This window comes from Anas acuta, chromosome 20 (assembly GCF_963932015.1).
Source record: "Anas acuta chromosome 20, bAnaAcu1.1, whole genome shotgun sequence".
NCBI classification, from domain to species: Eukaryota; Metazoa; Chordata; class Aves; order Anseriformes; family Anatidae; genus Anas; species Anas acuta.
Window position 1 is genome coordinate 1,785,165 of NC_088998.1, and position 15,615 is coordinate 1,800,779.

Below are 15,615 nucleotides of genomic sequence, written 5' to 3' on the forward strand. Positions count from 1 at the left end.
TTAGCACAGATCTTTCACTTGGAGAAAGGCTTTATAGCTGGCAGCGTAGCCACTGGCCCCCTCTTTCTTGGGGAGCCCTTTTGAAGAAAGTTGTCACATTGCTGCTCATTTCACCTCCCTCGTGGGAGAAATAGGATGTGATCATATCAGATCTGGTATGGATCACATAATATTTTCACTACTTGAAAGTTGGAGGCTGGAGCTGAGCTAGTATAGACATGAAGTGTTCACTGCAGAAACGTAGGTCTAATAATAGTTTCTGGCATAGAATTTCCTCTTTACTTTTCTTTGTGTGTCCTTAAAGACATTAGCAAGTGTTAAAATAACCTTCAGATATGCTGTGGGGTTTTATTGTTTTTAGCATGCTAGAAGTCGATATCCTGAACTGTGATGAGATGTTTATGGAAACATAAGAAGAAAGCAGATCTGTCTTTAGACAGTCTCTGTCAAAATGTTTCTTAAAAATTAATGGTGTAGAATCCCAGCTCTTGAAGTCAGCACATATTCATCTTTGCCATGTTTGGAAACATTTTGCTTATGGCTCTTCTCTGCCAGAAGGTGGTGGTCATAGTCTTTAGTTCTCTCATGGAGATGTCTCTGAGAGAAACTCCATTTCATGAGAACTTACTGGCTTTAAAAACCATGAAAGCCTGTTAGGAACTCAAATATAAGCATAGATATACAATCTGTTCAGGTGTTCCCTGCAGCAAGTGAGATTTTCTGACAGATGTAGTTCTGTCTCTGCAGAGCATCCTCTGAATCTTCAGTATCCTACACAACAAGAACGGGAACATAACTTTTGTGTCTGTCTTGGTGACTTGAGCCTCTCCTAACATGTTGCTTGCAAGTAGTCTAACAAGCTCTATCATTACCTGGTTTTCCATGAGTCACTGACTTTGAGCAATACTAAATTTAAACAGGTTAACAAATTACTGTGAGAACCATGCTCCAAAATGGCAGCATTACACATGCAGGTACCTCAAGGTGACTACATGCTGTGTGCTTGGGAGAGAAGGTGCTTATTTAGCTGGAACAAGCCTATGTTGTGGGGCTTTTCAATGATTTGTAAGCTTATTGAGAATAATTAGATCTTACAGTCCAGGCTTTTACGTGAGTAGATACTGTCATAGAATGACAACTCTGAACAGAGCCACCAGCACTGGTACTACTCTTAAAAATATGCTTAAGCTTTCCTGGGAAAACTCCCTGATGTAATATGATAAGGTTGATGGTGGCCTAATGTAACTCTCTAGTCGGTCTGGACAGGTTACAGCTGAATGACTCTCGGTAACACAGTTAAAGGTTATTAGTGCCTCCTCAACAGGGAAGTATCTTCTAGGCGCTGGATCCCAACGCTTGCCCTGAGAAGGTCTTCTGTACCTTCACAGTTCTTCCTGTGAGAACAGTTCTGGTGCCTCCTCATGCTTTTGTACCCTGTTATTTTCTTTCTTTCCCCTTTTTCTATGCTCTGTGATACAGGCCAAAGTTGCGGAGGAGTTAGCAGCTGCCACAGCACAGGTTTCCCAACTGCAACTGGAGCTGACTGCCCACAAAAAGAAGGAAATGGACCTGCGGAAACAGCTCTCTGCTGCACTGCAGGATGCAGAGCGACATGAGACGCAACTCAACAAACTGCAAGCACAGTTAGCAGGTAAGACTTGTGCTTGTTCTGTGAGAGCTCCTTAATGTCATTCTTCTTCCACTTCTGTAAGTTATACGTTTTTTTTCTTCTGGGATGTTTATTCCTGCATTCCCTAGGATCAGTCAGAAGGGTATCAAAGAATATAAATGCACTGAAATGTCTGAAGGGTAGGTGCATCATTGCTGCTGCTAACAGGACAGTGAGTTGAATTGATGACGAAGTCAGTGTGTTGCAGGGGTGTCTTCTGTATAAGCAAGCTCTTGGCCTTGGTGTCTTAACATCTTAGTCTTAGAGGAGCTAAATTTTCTATTGGTTTAAAAAGTTCAGATGGAGGCTGAGGCATAAACAGCCCCGTGTCACAGAAGAAGCTCCTAATAAATTCAGGTTCCTGCTGCAGATGGAAACCATACATCTTCTCATTGTGCAAGGGAAGCACTGTTCATTTCAGTCAGCCTTAATCTGAAACATGTAGTGCTGAAACCCACGGTAAAGCATGTTTTCTGCAGAGCTCCAAGAAGCCTCTGAGGACACTCAGACTAGGTTCAAAGCTGAGAAGCAGAGCCGTAAACACCTGGACATGAAGATTTCTGCACTGGAAGAAGAGCTGGCAGACCTAAAAGTAGAAAAGGAGACTCTTGAAAGGGTATGTCCTGTGCCAGCCTCGCAGAGAGGTTCACAATTTCAGCTTTATACTTAGAAAAATAAAACACACAGCTTGATCTTGCTTGTAAATGTGTAGGTTAAGTGAATCATCTGCAGGCAAGGATCCCCTGTGCTGGTGGATCCTCTGTCGTGTTTACATCACCTTTTTGTTTACTTACCTGATAGTATGGTAACCTTCCTATCTATAAAATACATTTCAGCTTTGTTTTGATTCTGTTTTCAAACAAGCTCTTTATGCAAAAAGAAGAGAAGCTACTTTTGTGTGGTCTGGCCTATGCTCGAGTCCTCTTCTATATTGCAGAATCTTGCTGAGAGGAAGAAGAAATCCCTTTCAGAGAGAGCTCAAGCAGAGGAAGAGATGGAAGAAATACGCAGGTCGTATCAGCAGGAACTGGACAAGCTTCGACAGTTGCTGAAAAAGGCGAGGACTTCGACTGACCAGGCAGCAGCAGAGCAGGTGAGTTGTGGGAGCTTCTCTGGGAGGTGTCTAGAAAACTCAAAGGAATCTACAGGTAGAAAATAGTCATGAAAACTGCTCGGGTAGTGAAAGAATGAAAACATTAGCCACTTGCTTTTAAAGGTGAACTTTAACATAGGGTTCACTTTTTTTTGTCTATCTGAAATGTCCTTGGTGTTTGACGCTACTTCTGACTCCAGGATTTACACTGTCTCCCTAACGAAAGGCATGATTTGAGTAGGCTGCTGGGTCCCAGTCATTCTCTGACTCAAGTCACAGGCTCCTGACTCTGCTGCAAAGTCTTGATGCAGCAGTGATGCAGACTGGCGCACACCATGTTTAGACTGTCTTAAAGAGAATGTCAATCTGAGGAAAGGAGAGACCTCAAATTCATTCTCTAAGTAGAAAGATCAACACATGACTGCTGATGAGTGGAAGACTGTTTAGAAATATGCCAAGAGACCTGAAGTCTGGGCCAGCCCTTTAGGCCAGCCTGCAGAATTGTGGCTGGAATTGAACTCTGAGAGGTCTGGGCAGGAGCTGAGGATGGCTGCTGCCTTTGTGTAGGCATTGAAGCCTACAGCAGAAGATGTTGTTTTCCCACCTCTTGTTTGGGCCCTAAGCTTTCAGCCAGTTGTTATGCAAATACTGATGAAGTGTGATTGTTTCTAATAATCTGTTATGTGATGGGCAGCTATCGCTCATACAGGCAGAGCTGGAATCCCAGTGGGAAGCCAAATGTGAACGTACCTTGGCCTCAGCCAAGGAGCAGCACGCCAGGCAGTACCAGGAGGTGTGTGAGCAGAGAGACTCCCTGCAGCAGCAGGTGTCCCAGCTGGAAGAGAAGGTAAAGGGCTGTTCCTTACTGCTGGAATACAATGCTGAATAACCAGTGACTGTAACCAAGTCCTCTGCCACCTGATTGTGGCTTGACTTCTAACTTCTTGACTGCTTGCAGAATTTGATCTAATCCACAGGATGTGTCCAGACTTGCATCTGTTACGCTGGGTGGGTGGGTGGGTGAGCTGGCTGTTGCAACCCTTGAGTGAGCTAGGGCTGAGATGTCAATGCTGACACACTAAAGCAACACCTATAGTCTCTTCTGCTTGTCTATACAGTTATATTTCTGCTCAAAAACAGTTGTTGAAATAGTCTTGAATTTGGTGATATTGAAAAGGGCTGTAAACTGATAGGCTCTAGTTCTTGTCTTTCAGCTTGGGGCTCTAAAACACTCGAAAAAAGCAGAGGAGCAAAAACTGTCCGACCTTCAGCAACGCTTAGAACAACTGGAGCCTATCAAAGAGAAGGTAAAGGGGATAACATAGGAGCTGACTGCAAATTGTAGTGCAGTAATGATTAGCCTCAGGCCACGTGTCCTAAATAACAAGAACACAAGTTCAGGAATATGAGAGGGAAGGAAAATCTCTGCATTGCTTCTAGCAAATCAGAACAGGCCAAATTATGAGACCTAGCCCTTCTTTCACTGGCATCTTAATAATGCTGTGCCCGTTCTTGGTATTATGTGAACTGGAAGAGTTAATTACATGGCTGGTTGTGCATCTCCAAGGATTTGGTTGTGTCTGTCTGTGCATGGCTATATTTGGATTTCTTTATTTTGGTGGTGTTACTTTCAATAAAGTCTTCTGCAACTCTATAAAAGCCCTGCTTTTGAGTCTACACTCAGCAATTTGCCCCCACATTTTTTTAAAAAAAAAAAAAAGTCTACCAGGTTTACCACTGAATTTCATTATGGAGCTGTTCTAACTTTTGTTTCTCTTTGGCAGTATTCAGCCTTGCAGTCTGATGCAGCAGTACTGAAGGCTCGCTATGAAGAACGCATCCAAGAGCTGGAGAAGGATCAGGATAGATCTTCACCTGCAGACTTCACAGAAGAAGTGAGTTTGACTATATAAAACTTCTCCTTACTGAGCAATCTATTCTATTTACACCCAAATTATTTCTCTTTGAGCAGAGATGAGAAGGAAAAACAGATTTAAAAAAAAAACAGCCTTACCATTTTCTTAGCATTTTTCTCCATTTTAAAAAAGCACCCTGGCTCTGGTAATAGGGTCCATAGAGGAGCAAACGACACTATCTTCCTGATGACCACTGTTGCTTTTTTAGTTTAAAACCTTGAATCTTAAGTTTAGGTTGAAAATTTGAAGTAATAAGTTGAAGTAGTAAGGGAGAAGTGTCTGCCTTGGGTTTGTACAACCTGCCTCCGTTTTGGAGGAATGGGTTTGCTGTGTAGGTAATGGTTCTGAATTAAATGACACGATGCATTCTGTTTTGCTGCTGGAATTCCTGATTTGAAAAAGTAGTGGATTGTTTGAAACAACATGTGTTTGCTTGCATTTATTGGTCTTCTGCCTGGAGAAGTATCTGTTCTTGAATCCAGTATTTCACATGTTAGTGAATTGTATCTCTTTCCCTCTTTCTCTTTTCCAGGTAAAGAAAATAATGAATGGGGTATTTCAGTCTCTTCGGGGTGAATTTGAACTGGAAGAGACATACAGTGGCAGGACAGTTCTGGGTGTTGTCATGAACACTATTAAGGTACGACAGCAATAAGAGAGATGAGGTGGTAAATGTGAGAAATTAAGGCTTTGGCTAAAACAAAGTGTTGTGAATCTGAAATAGCTAAAGCAGAAGTTTGTGAGTGGCAAAGCAGCCCAGCAGTAGAACATACAGGGATCTGTGATGGCTTGTCTAGTGTATAACCTACACTCTTCCTATTCAATTTCTTAGACTGTAACACTGCAGCTACTCAACAAACAGCAGGAGAAATCAGAGCGTGATGGTAAAACAGAAGAACCTGGAGCAGGGAGGCTGGAGGGATCTCTTGGAGCAAAGAAAGACCACGAAGAGTCTGCGCAGCACAGCCCTGCACAGGGTGCTGCTTGCCCATCTGGTCCTGGAGAAGTGAGCACAGGCTCCCCGGCGTGTGACCAGAAAGGTGAATCTGCACCTCTGGTTGCTGGGGCCAGGATGCTTGAAGAGGAGCAGACAGCACAGAGCAACGGGGTGTCAGAAGAGGAGGAGGTCCCTCAGGAGTCTCTCTCTCCCAGAGCAGAGTCCCGCTTAAATCCTGATAAGCAGCCTGAGCTTGCAGAACAACCTGTTCCCAAGGTGGATGAGGACTTTGTCCTATCTGGGCAGAGGCAGGAGAGCAGCCCCATCAAGAAAGCTGAGACTGAACGCAGTCCCTCCACAGTATCTTTGCAGGCAGAAGTTGCAGAGCCTTCTGTTCTAGAAACTAGGTCTGGAGAAGTGGATGTGGCTGTGCTTCCAGAGGAGCCATCTGCAGAGCAGAAGGCAGAGGAGCCTGTGGGAGGCTTAGAGCCCCCTCCCTTAAGTAGTGAAGGAGGAAACTGCACAGACCTGTCAGATGGAGCTAGTTCTGACCAGGAGCCTGCTTCGGTATCCACAGCAGAGAAGAGCTCAGCTGTCGTCAGAGAAATCCCACGAGAGCAGGAACTGAGCTCCAGCCCTGGGCAAAAAGATTCCAGGTAAGGTATGACTGCAGGGGTCACCACAGTCCTGTCTTCCTGCTGATCAGCTTGGACTGGTGTGGCAGCACCGAGGGAGGGCTTCAGCCCCAGTGGCTGGCACAGCGTGCGTGCAGGGCCGCAGTGCCATCACAGTGCTAGTCCTGGGAGGCACAACCGGCTGCTGGCAGAGCGCAGGCTGTCCGGGGCACACTCTGGGGGGGCAGTTGCAGAAGGAGCTGGCAGCTGGGTGGAGGTGGTGTTGCCATCGTCCCTTGTGAACGATTCCCAGCTGAGTGCAGGGGGTGTGCTGTTCCTTGGGATCTGCTACAGATGGCAAAAAGATGGTACCGTTACTGAACTTTCCTGCACTGGCGAAAAGCACGTGCCTCAAAACACTAAGCGGTTTGTCTGGGTGACGAGGCTTTTAGGTCATTCTTAATAGAACATATAAAAGGAAGCTAAGATCCCATAGTCTGCAAGTAAACTGTTCTTTCTTTGTCTTCTTCTAGCCTCTTTGAGGATGACAACTTCTTTAAAACATCTCATAAACCACTGAAGCCTCAAGTTCCCTCTGAAGAGGAGGATGAAGAGGAAGTGGTATGTATTTGTCTTTCCACTCCACTGAACTAATTCATTTCCCATGAAAAATCCTTTCTGTGGCAGGGGGTGCTCACTGGCTCTTGCCTGCTGAGCTTGGAGCTTTGATGCATTCTCTGTATAAATTTTCAGTGTCTGGATTTGTTTCTTGTTGAGCTTGGAGTTGCATGGGCTGAGGCAGTGACAACAAACTCCTGCTGGCATGACATTAGGACACTTTCACAGGTTAACTGAAGGGTTTTTAGTCTTCCTCTCTCCTATCCCTTTAGGCTATAGGCATCTCCTGGAAGATTCATTCATCATGTGAGAAATACAAAAAAACATAATGAGGCCCCATAAAATTGATGAGATCTCATAGCCAGAGCTGCATAGCAATTACTAGTTACTGGGAAGCTGTTACTGACAAATTTCTCCCTGTTTTGACTTCCAGAGCATGAAGGGGCGCCCCCCTCCTGCTCCGCTCTTTGCTGATGATGACGACGATGATCTGGACTGGCTGGGATGAAGAACTGGCTGGTGAGCCTGCGTGCCCTCTCCTCTGGGCATGGCCTCTTCCTGTGCACTTAGCACTTAACAAGCTGCGGATGTGGGACAGTTGTGAACAACCAGGGACTTCCCAGGCTATTGTACTGCAAGCTGACAGGGCCTGAGAGCAAGTGTCTCTGGTTTGCACTCTTGGGCACTCAGACCCTTTTGTTCTGACCTGACAGACATGCGCAGAGCGTGCGACAAGCTGCAGGAGCTGACCAGTCTCACTGCATGTTTGTATTGCTGTCCTACTTCTGTGAACCGTTGATTCATTAATCTGAAACGTTATGCAAATATGAACTATGTAAAGTGCTTCAGAAGAACGAGTTTGGCAGGACCCTGCAGTAGGTAACTATTTTCATAAAAGTCAGACTAAAAATCTCTCCTTCCCCAGTGATGATCTTGGAATATTCCTGTTAATCCCCAGTGTTAGGCTCTACGCCTCTGCACCACCTCATCTCTTTAGGCTTAGAGTGCGGTGGGAGATCCAGCTGAGATGCAGCCAAATGCTTCCTGGAGGCTGAAGGCTCTGCACAGGCGGCTTCTGGAAACTCCAGGGGCTGCCAGGTTCAGGTCGGTGCTGTTGTATGTTCAGAGCTGCAGCACACATGGGCAGAGGCGCCCTTTAGTGGTACTGGAGGTCAGGCTCTGTTGGGCCAATGCTCCAAGCCCACAGGTAGCACCTGGTAATTGCTGTTGTGAGGAGCCAGATCCCCACCTGTGGCTTACAGAGGAGCTTGAGGCTCAGCAAAGCCTCATGAAAGTGATTCAGTGCGCAGCCTGTGCGGACAGCTCATCTCTTCTCTGTTTGCATGCAGAGGTGAGGTTTTCTCTGCTGGGTTGTGCAGCACTGCCAGAGAAAGCAGCAATGCAGATGTGTAATGTGCTCTTCTCCAGAGAAGAGAGCTACTGTAGGCAGCCAAACCCCTCTCCTGTGCCTTTTTCTCTCTCGCTGCTTCAGGTGTGATGGACATAGCACAAGTTAACCTGATGGTGGTTGGACGTGTATAAACCAGCCTGACCTGGGCTCTGCTGTGCAGCCAGGGGTTGGGGTGTAAATTCCTGTAACTTCTGTCTAGGTGAAGCTAGAGGGGAGAGCAGTGAGGACAGATAGCTGGGCAGCCAAGCTGGATTTCTCACAGCACTTCTATTTCTAGGCTCACTAGCACTTGATGAAACTTAGTAGAAGCAGTTCATACAGTGTCTCTAAAACAAATAGCACCACCACCCTCTTCCATTAACACAAATTGAAGTTTTTAAAATAATTCTGCCAACATCTAGCTTCCAGAATTTTCTCATCCTCTCCAAAGCGAGTTTGATCTATGCCCTCTTAAATGCCACTTTCCTGGGGAAAAACAGTAAAAGTACTGGGTGTTCTTGTGCGTTAGTGTAGCAGTGTTAGGTCCCTGTCCCTTCCTTGCCCTCTGTGGCAAATGGCCAAGCTTAGAGCCCAAAGCCTGTGAGACAGCCAGCCATGGGGCCACTTGTGTCACAGGGTGAACTTAGCTTGAGTTTCCTTGAAAGCTGCTCCAATAATCAAAGAACAAATAACTATTCAGTGCTGAACAGTGACAGGGTGTGAAACCCTGACCTTCTGGGGCTCCCTTCCCATGTGCAGGTCTGAGCATAAAACACTCTCTGGGGCAGTGTCCTAGTGCAGGTCCTGACTAATATTAACACATTCCACTTCTTGTTTCCTGATACAGATAGACAACCTGAAGGGTTTGCATTTCACTTCTTGAAAAATAAAGTGCAATTAAACCTGTATCTTCTGTTTGTATGGACTGTATGCATCTATCTGTATGCACTTGAATACAGACTTACATTAGATTCAGGCTTGGTCTAGAACCTCTTCCTCTGAGACTGTTCTTACTGTTAAACCCATCTCAGGGGAGACAAGAGGAGTTTCCTTCATCCTCTGGCTTCAGTTCCTCAGGGGCTTCAGCTATGCCTTAATTTGCTATGCCTTTACCTATGCCTACCACTTCACCATTTCTTTTTCTGCTGAAGTCTTAGCACCTTCTTATTTGTCCTCTGTGCCTTCCTCTACTGTGAGGTGCTGGGGGAGTGAATATGAGAAGCCTCTGGGCTCCCTGTAGGGGCAGCAGGGTCTTGGATCTCCTGCCCAGTCCTGAGCTGGGGCCAGATACCTTCAAGAGGGACACGGAAGGGCTGGGTCCTGACCTGTGGCCAGAGGTGCATGTCCCAGGGAGGGTGAATGAGAGCAGAGGGACAGGATGGGCTCCAGTCCTTGGTGCTGGGTGGAGATGGGGCTTGACCCTGGGGGCAGGCGGGGACACCCCTCCCCTACCTGGGCCCTGCTTATCACCCCCAGTCCTTGCTTCTGGGAGTGGGACAGCGCCTTGTGTTCCTGAACACCCTTGGTGCAAAATGCTCTACCTCAGACAGGTGAAAAATGACTGGAGACTGCTCTGGACCAACCTTCAGTACATCTTTAATGTCTCATCTCTCCTGGGCACTGCCCTTCCCCAGGTGCCGCCTCTCTCTGCGTGCACCTGCACCAACCAGGCTTTGTGGCTCCACTGTGCACCGTGAGGAGAAGCACTGGGAAGTTGCTGTTAACAACATTTTACCAACAGAAAACAATGCAGGACCTTTCCCCTCCCCTCGCATAGTGTCCTCAAGTCCTGACAGGATCGATGGCAGCTGGCTCTGACAGCTGGAGCACACCAAGGTATCCACCAGACGCCCATGGATCATCCTCACCGTGTGGCAGAGCACACACACGCGAAGCCCCCCATGGGGACGCCTGCCCACAGGCAGCAGCGGGGCCGTGGGCCCTTCCTCAGGTCCCTGCTGTGGATGCAGCCGGCGTTTTCCAGTCCTGGGGCGACTCTTGCCGAGCTGTGACCAGTGTGTCCAGAGGCTCCAGGAAAGGCGTAAGCACAACACAAGCTTGGCCAGACCCCAGGGGGTGAAGGCAAGCTCTGAAATAAGTTAATTTTTAAAGAGGCTGATGCCTTGGGGCCCACGTTGGTGCTGCTACTGGCCACGGCTGAGTGCGCTGCAGCCCCCAGACAGCTGGGCTAGATCCTGGGGGAAGCTGAGCCCATCCTCTGTCCTCTCCCTGCCTGTCTCACTGGGATCCAAAGCGCACGACGGGGCTGAGCCTGAAGCCCCTGACCCACCTGGGTCTGTCCTGGCTGCCTGGAGGCGAGGTGGGACCCCAGCAGGGGCTGTGGTGCCGGACAAGAGCCCCCTCTCCCCCTCCAGACCTACTTGAGGAAGACAAGCAGGAAGAAAGTGGCAACGATGAGGACAAGGATGCCGGCGGCGAAGCCAAGGCGCAGGTTCTCCATGGAGGCCAGGGGTGGCTGCGGGTCCAGCAGCAGCCCCCGCCCCGGCAGCCCCAGCACGAAGGCTCCCGGCGCCTCGGGGCTGCGGCGGAAGCCGCAGGGGGACACCATGCTGCTCACCGCAAAGACGGGCGCGTGGGCTGCGCACGCCACCTCCACGGCCACCGAGCGCCCCAGGGTCTGGTGGGCACCTCCAGGGGCACTGCTGCCTTCCTCCTCCTCCTCCTCCCTGGGCAGCAGCTGGGCGCCACGCGGGGTCCCCAAGGCCGGTGCCGCTCCACAGCCACCCAGGGCCAGCTCTGGCACCAGCGTCACCATCCTGCAGAAGGGGCAGCTGACGAAGGCGACGGCGGCGGCACGGCACACCAGCTTGCGCAGGCAGCTCTGGCAGAGGGAATGGTGGCAGGACAGCAGCTGGGGCGCCCGGGCCCCCCCGGCACCCCGGTACGCCTCGTAGCAGATCCCGCACTCCCCGCTGGCTTCCGTCCCCGCAGCCATGGCGCTCCCAGGCAGTGGACGCGGCCGCACCTGCTTTTGAAGGCTGGAGGCGGGCGAGGGCCGTGCCCCACGAGGCGGGGGCTGAGCGGGGCTGAACTTCAGCCCGGCCCTGGGGTGCCCGGCAGCACTGGAGCGGCGCGCTCCTCCTCCAGCAGCCGCCCCAGGGAAGGGGCTCGGCGGGGCCTGGGACTGCTCCAAAAGCAGGGCTGGACCCTGAGGGTCCCACCAGCTGCGTGCAGTGGGTGGGTTACCAACCCTAACGCATGACCACGCAGCATTTGGGGTGGCTGCATGCTCTGCCCACGGCCCTGATACTTGTGAGACAGAATGCTTTTTTTTAAATTCCCTTTACAGAGCCATAATTCTGTAATAATTTCTTAAACACTAGGGGTTGGTCTTTTTATTGCTATCGTTTTGGTTTAGGCTGAGCTCACCAGGCGGAAGCAGCCCCTGCGCACCCAGCCCGGAGCTGTTTGTGCTCTGCCTCGTTTCACGCCTCACCTGGGGCAGTTGCTCAAGTTTGCCAGGGGCTGCCCCGGCCATCGGTGTCCCCGCATGCAGCTGAACAGGGTCGGTGCTGCACCGCGTGGGGTGGCCCTGGGGACAAAGGGCAGCGTGGCACTGCCAGTGCCCCAGGGACAAGCAGCCTGGGGGGGTTCTTGTGGCCTTGGGAGTCACTGGGAAAGACCCACAGCAAATAAAAGCCTGAAAGGAGCCCAGCCCTGCGCTGCCTCAGGTGCCTGGCACACCATGAAGGTGTAGGTGGGGAGGGCTGGGCTGGTTCTGGGGACGGGGCTGAACCCAGCTTACGAGCTCCAGCACTGCCCAAGCCCACGGCTTCCAGCTGCAGCCTGCCCCTGCCCCAGCCCAGCAGAGCCCGGGCGGTTTTTCTGGCAGCACCAGCAGGGAATTGGCCAGGCAGGTGGGCAGAGGAGGGCAGCTGAGCCCCGCGGTGCCCCAGCATCCTGCCAGCATCAGGGCACAAGGGCAGGCAGCTCCTCCTGCCCCCAGCTTCCCAGGCACGTCCAGCACAGGTTGTTTATGGGCAGGCAGCGAACCTTGCCCCAGAGCTTGTCACTGATTACCGCTGCCTTGGGGACACGGGAGTCCAGCTCTGTGAGACCAGCTGGACGGTGGGGATGCAGCATCGCTGCTGCCCTCCCCTCCCTGCCGGGATGCAGCACCGGGTCTCTCGCCCCTCTCCAGGCAAACACGGGGCCCTGGTGTGGTCCTGGCCACCCTGGGGCACCAGGGCAGGAGGGAGGCTCCCTGCAGGGCTGTGCCTGCTGGAGAGGACAGTCAGGACCTGCCCGCCTTCCTGCTCCCTCGCTGAGCCTCACCCAGGTGGGCTGGCACCTGACTCCCCCTGGGACACGCTGAGCACCTGCATCCGTCCCTCTGTGCTCACTGTGCCCCAAACCCCACAGCTACAAAAAGCCCAAAGAGGGGCATGCTCCCCCCAGAAGGGACCTGCCAGGTGTGTGGCCACGGCTCAACAAGAGCACGGAGGCTGCAGCAAGGACACGGCTGTGCCCAGACGGCGAGAGCCACACGGCCCCAGCAGCTCTGCCCCTGCTGGGCTATCCTGGCACACGTGGCTGTGGCCACCCAGCCCCTCTGCCAGGCCACACACGTGCCGTGGGTGCTGCACGCGGGCGGTCTGCCCCAGCGCAGCAAACACAACGTGATCCTTGCAGAGGTGTCCGAGGTCTCCAGCTGCCTGGAAGTCACCAGAGCTGCTCCAAGAACCTCAGATTCTTCCCCGATTTGACGTGGGATGGGAGGAGGTGACACTGGGACAGTCGGGCATGTGACGGGAAAAAGGGAACACACAACCAGCAGAAACCAGCTGCCTTTTAATAGCTTTTTCTGGGGGAAGGGCTGCAGTGGGACCAGGCTTATCTCTGCATTTTATACCTCAAGGTCAAGAGACGAGACTTACTGGGACTGTTACTTATTAATGACAATGGCGAACTATCCGAATGCCAACACGGACACAAGGCAGAGCTCTGCCAGGCCCAGCCCCAGCCCACCCGGCCTTGTGCTGGCTCTTAGGTGGCAGGAACGCTTCCTGCTCGTAGTGTGTTTTCAACAGGGAATCCCACTGGGCTCCTCTGGCCAGAGTGGGCCCCTCGAGTCCTGGTTCTGGGGCTGCTGCAGGCTCCCCTCCCATGGGGGCATGACTTCGGGGATGGGGAACACCTCACGCTGCTCCGTCACCCGCTGCACGTGGCTGCAGCCCACCAGCTGCCCCAGACACACTTCCACAGGTTGCCCGTGCAGAAGCCCCAGGCCTTTGGCAATGACATAGGTGCAAGGCACTGTCAGCATCCCAGAGCATTGCAGACCCCTGGCCGAGTCCTCCTACAGGAGAATTCACCCACCTTTGGGCAACAGTGCTTGACGCAGGAGCACAGCAGTGCCGCGGCCCCAGCAAAGTGCAGAGTCCCAGTGGCTTCAGAGACAGCACTAACTGCATCCCTGCCGAGCAAGAGGCGTTTCTGAAGGCAAATGTATGAGCCAGAGAAGAGGGGGCACCGCTTTGCCCAGTTTCATCACCCAGTGATGAACCATCAGGGAATGTGGAGAGCAGCTGAGGCCCTGGGTGCAGCCAGCAGCCAGCCCAGGGCTGCGTGCAGGGAGAGGGCAGTGCTGGCCATGCTGTGCGAGTGCATTTAATACTGATACAGAGGAGCATGGTCCTGAGAAGGGGTGATGAAGGTGGTGCCGGGCAGCCTTGCCTTACTCCATCCTGCCTAGCGGCTGCAGAAGATGCGGACGTGCTGCGTGATGTCCTTGCGGCACAGGGGGCAAGCACGCAGCTGCTCGCAGCAGGTCTGGCAGCAGCACACATGGCCACAAGGTAGGAAAACTGTCTGGGCCTGTGGGAAGAGACAGCAGAGAGGACACAGCGAGTGCTGCTGCCCTGTAACACTCATCCCAGTACCACCACACCCCAGCAAAGCACAGGAGGAAATGGTCCTGGAGGAGCTGGGCATCACCCATGGGTGCTACACGGTGGGAGCCAGAGCCAGCACCCTGCGCTCCGTCCCTGGGCACAGCCCAGCACGGTTTGTGCACAAGCACCTGTGCTGTGCAAAGAAAGCACCGGTGACATGGGCCAGAGGGAAGAATGCCACCAAGAGCCACATCTGGGCCAGCTCCCCCTCCACCCCTGCTCTGGCACCACGCGTGTGCCGGGCTCTCACCTCCCGCTCCATGCAGACAATGCACTCGGACTTCTCATCCCAGCACAGCGGGGGAGCAGTCGGGGTCACGGTGCTTGGAGCCTCCTCCTCGGGGGCGCTGGGCTCTGGGGCTGCAGGCACCTCGGCATCCACCGTCTTCAGCAGCTCTGCAAGCACCAGCAGGACGGCTGAGCACCAGAAGCACTTCCACCTCCCACCCACTGCGCACTCAGGGGGCAGCTGCAAGCTGATGGGAGCTCGGGGCTCTGAGTATGAGAGCCAAGGGGCTTGGTGGTGCTGTGCTCCCTGCCTCTCCCGCTCGCACGCAGGCCTCTCAGGGCTCTGCTCCCCACAGCAGGCACCTGGCCCTGCACATCTCCAGGTTCAGGGCTCAGGTGCCTGCTGCTACCACACAACACGCCCAGGACCAGGCAGAAAAGAATCGGCGTTACCTGGGATTGTCTTTGCCACAGCCAGGATCTCCTGAGCTCGCCTGAGGATGGCACGCTGCAGGCCAGCCTCTGTAACACCCATCTGCAGGGAAGAGGAGGGCTGTTAGCACTCAGTCGGGAAAGTAGGGAGCGGGCTGAGAAAGGAGACGTCCCCAAGAGGACACTGCAAACTCTGAGGGACGTATATCAAAAGACAAAGCTAAGTCACAGCTCACCCTGCCAGTGCTCTGGGAGAGCTTTCACCTACTTGAACAGGGCACAGGGCAGCACTGGCACCTCTCCCTGCATGGACGTGACACCCGAGGAGCGCTCACACTCCCACCTGCAGGACGTGCTGTGGGCACTGCCATGAGCACAGCCATGCTCGGAGTAAAGGCAGGGTCTGTCCCAGTGCAGTCAGTGTTGCCCTGTGCCGTGTATCTGCTGTCTCGTACCTTTTCCAGGTCACTGGCAGTCATGGTGCTGAGCACTTGCAAAGATATTCGATGGTGTGCAAAGACAGGCACGTACTGTTCAGCTGACAGCTCGATTAAAAGGTTCACCAGCTGCTTCTCCAAGCCCTCCTCCTGCAAAACACAAGGCAAGCTCCCAGACTTCACTCTGGAGAAAAGGCGTGGGGACGCTGCTGCCTGTCACCACGCAAGGCTGGCAGCAAGGACAGGCAACGTGCACGTTCCTGCTCTCGGGAACAAAGCCCTGCTCAAAGCATTTTGCTTCCCCAGAGACTCTAAAGCTCAAAAACCCAACAGCTGGAGAAGCTCTGGCCCCAGATGTTTTATGAG

General features: G+C 52.3%; 2 protein-coding genes across 9 annotated transcripts in view; one reads left to right on the forward strand and one right to left on the reverse strand.

Annotated features, from left to right (window-relative positions):
* Nucleotides 1-9,145, forward strand: part of FKBP15 (FKBP prolyl isomerase family member 15) — a 26,669-nt gene extending 17,524 nt beyond the window's left edge. For 4 of the 5 annotated variants that reach the window (XM_068656723.1, XM_068656727.1, XM_068656724.1 and 1 more), the window contains 10 exons: nt 1,480-1,651; nt 2,149-2,285; nt 2,607-2,762; nt 3,457-3,609; nt 3,977-4,069; nt 4,547-4,657; nt 5,211-5,318; nt 5,511-6,271; nt 6,763-6,850; nt 7,281-9,145. In XM_068656723.1, the coding sequence (XP_068512824.1) occupies nt 1,480-1,651; nt 2,149-2,285; nt 2,607-2,762; nt 3,457-3,609; nt 3,977-4,069; nt 4,547-4,657; nt 5,211-5,318; nt 5,511-6,271; nt 6,763-6,850; nt 7,281-7,355 (1,854 nt within the window). In that variant the 3' untranslated portion in view covers nt 7,356-9,145. The remainder of the gene's footprint in view (nt 1-1,479; nt 1,652-2,148; nt 2,286-2,606; nt 2,763-3,456; nt 3,610-3,976; nt 4,070-4,546; nt 4,658-5,210; nt 5,319-5,510; nt 6,272-6,762; nt 6,851-7,280) is intronic. The other variant, XM_068656725.1, reaches the window with a different exon arrangement.
* Nucleotides 9,146-13,032: 3,887 nt separating this feature from the next.
* LRSAM1 (leucine rich repeat and sterile alpha motif containing 1) overlaps nt 13,033-15,615 on the reverse strand; it is a 28,603-nt gene continuing 26,020 nt past the window's right edge. For all 4 annotated transcript variants that reach the window (XM_068656749.1, XM_068656750.1, XM_068656747.1 and 1 more), the window contains 4 exons: nt 15,268-15,399; nt 14,834-14,915; nt 14,403-14,548; nt 13,033-14,075 (listed from right to left, as the gene is read on the reverse strand). In XM_068656749.1, coding sequence (XP_068512850.1) covers nt 13,950-14,075; nt 14,403-14,548; nt 14,834-14,915; nt 15,268-15,399 — 486 coding nt within the window. In that variant the 3' untranslated portion in view covers nt 13,033-13,949. The remainder of the gene's footprint in view (nt 14,076-14,402; nt 14,549-14,833; nt 14,916-15,267; nt 15,400-15,615) is intronic.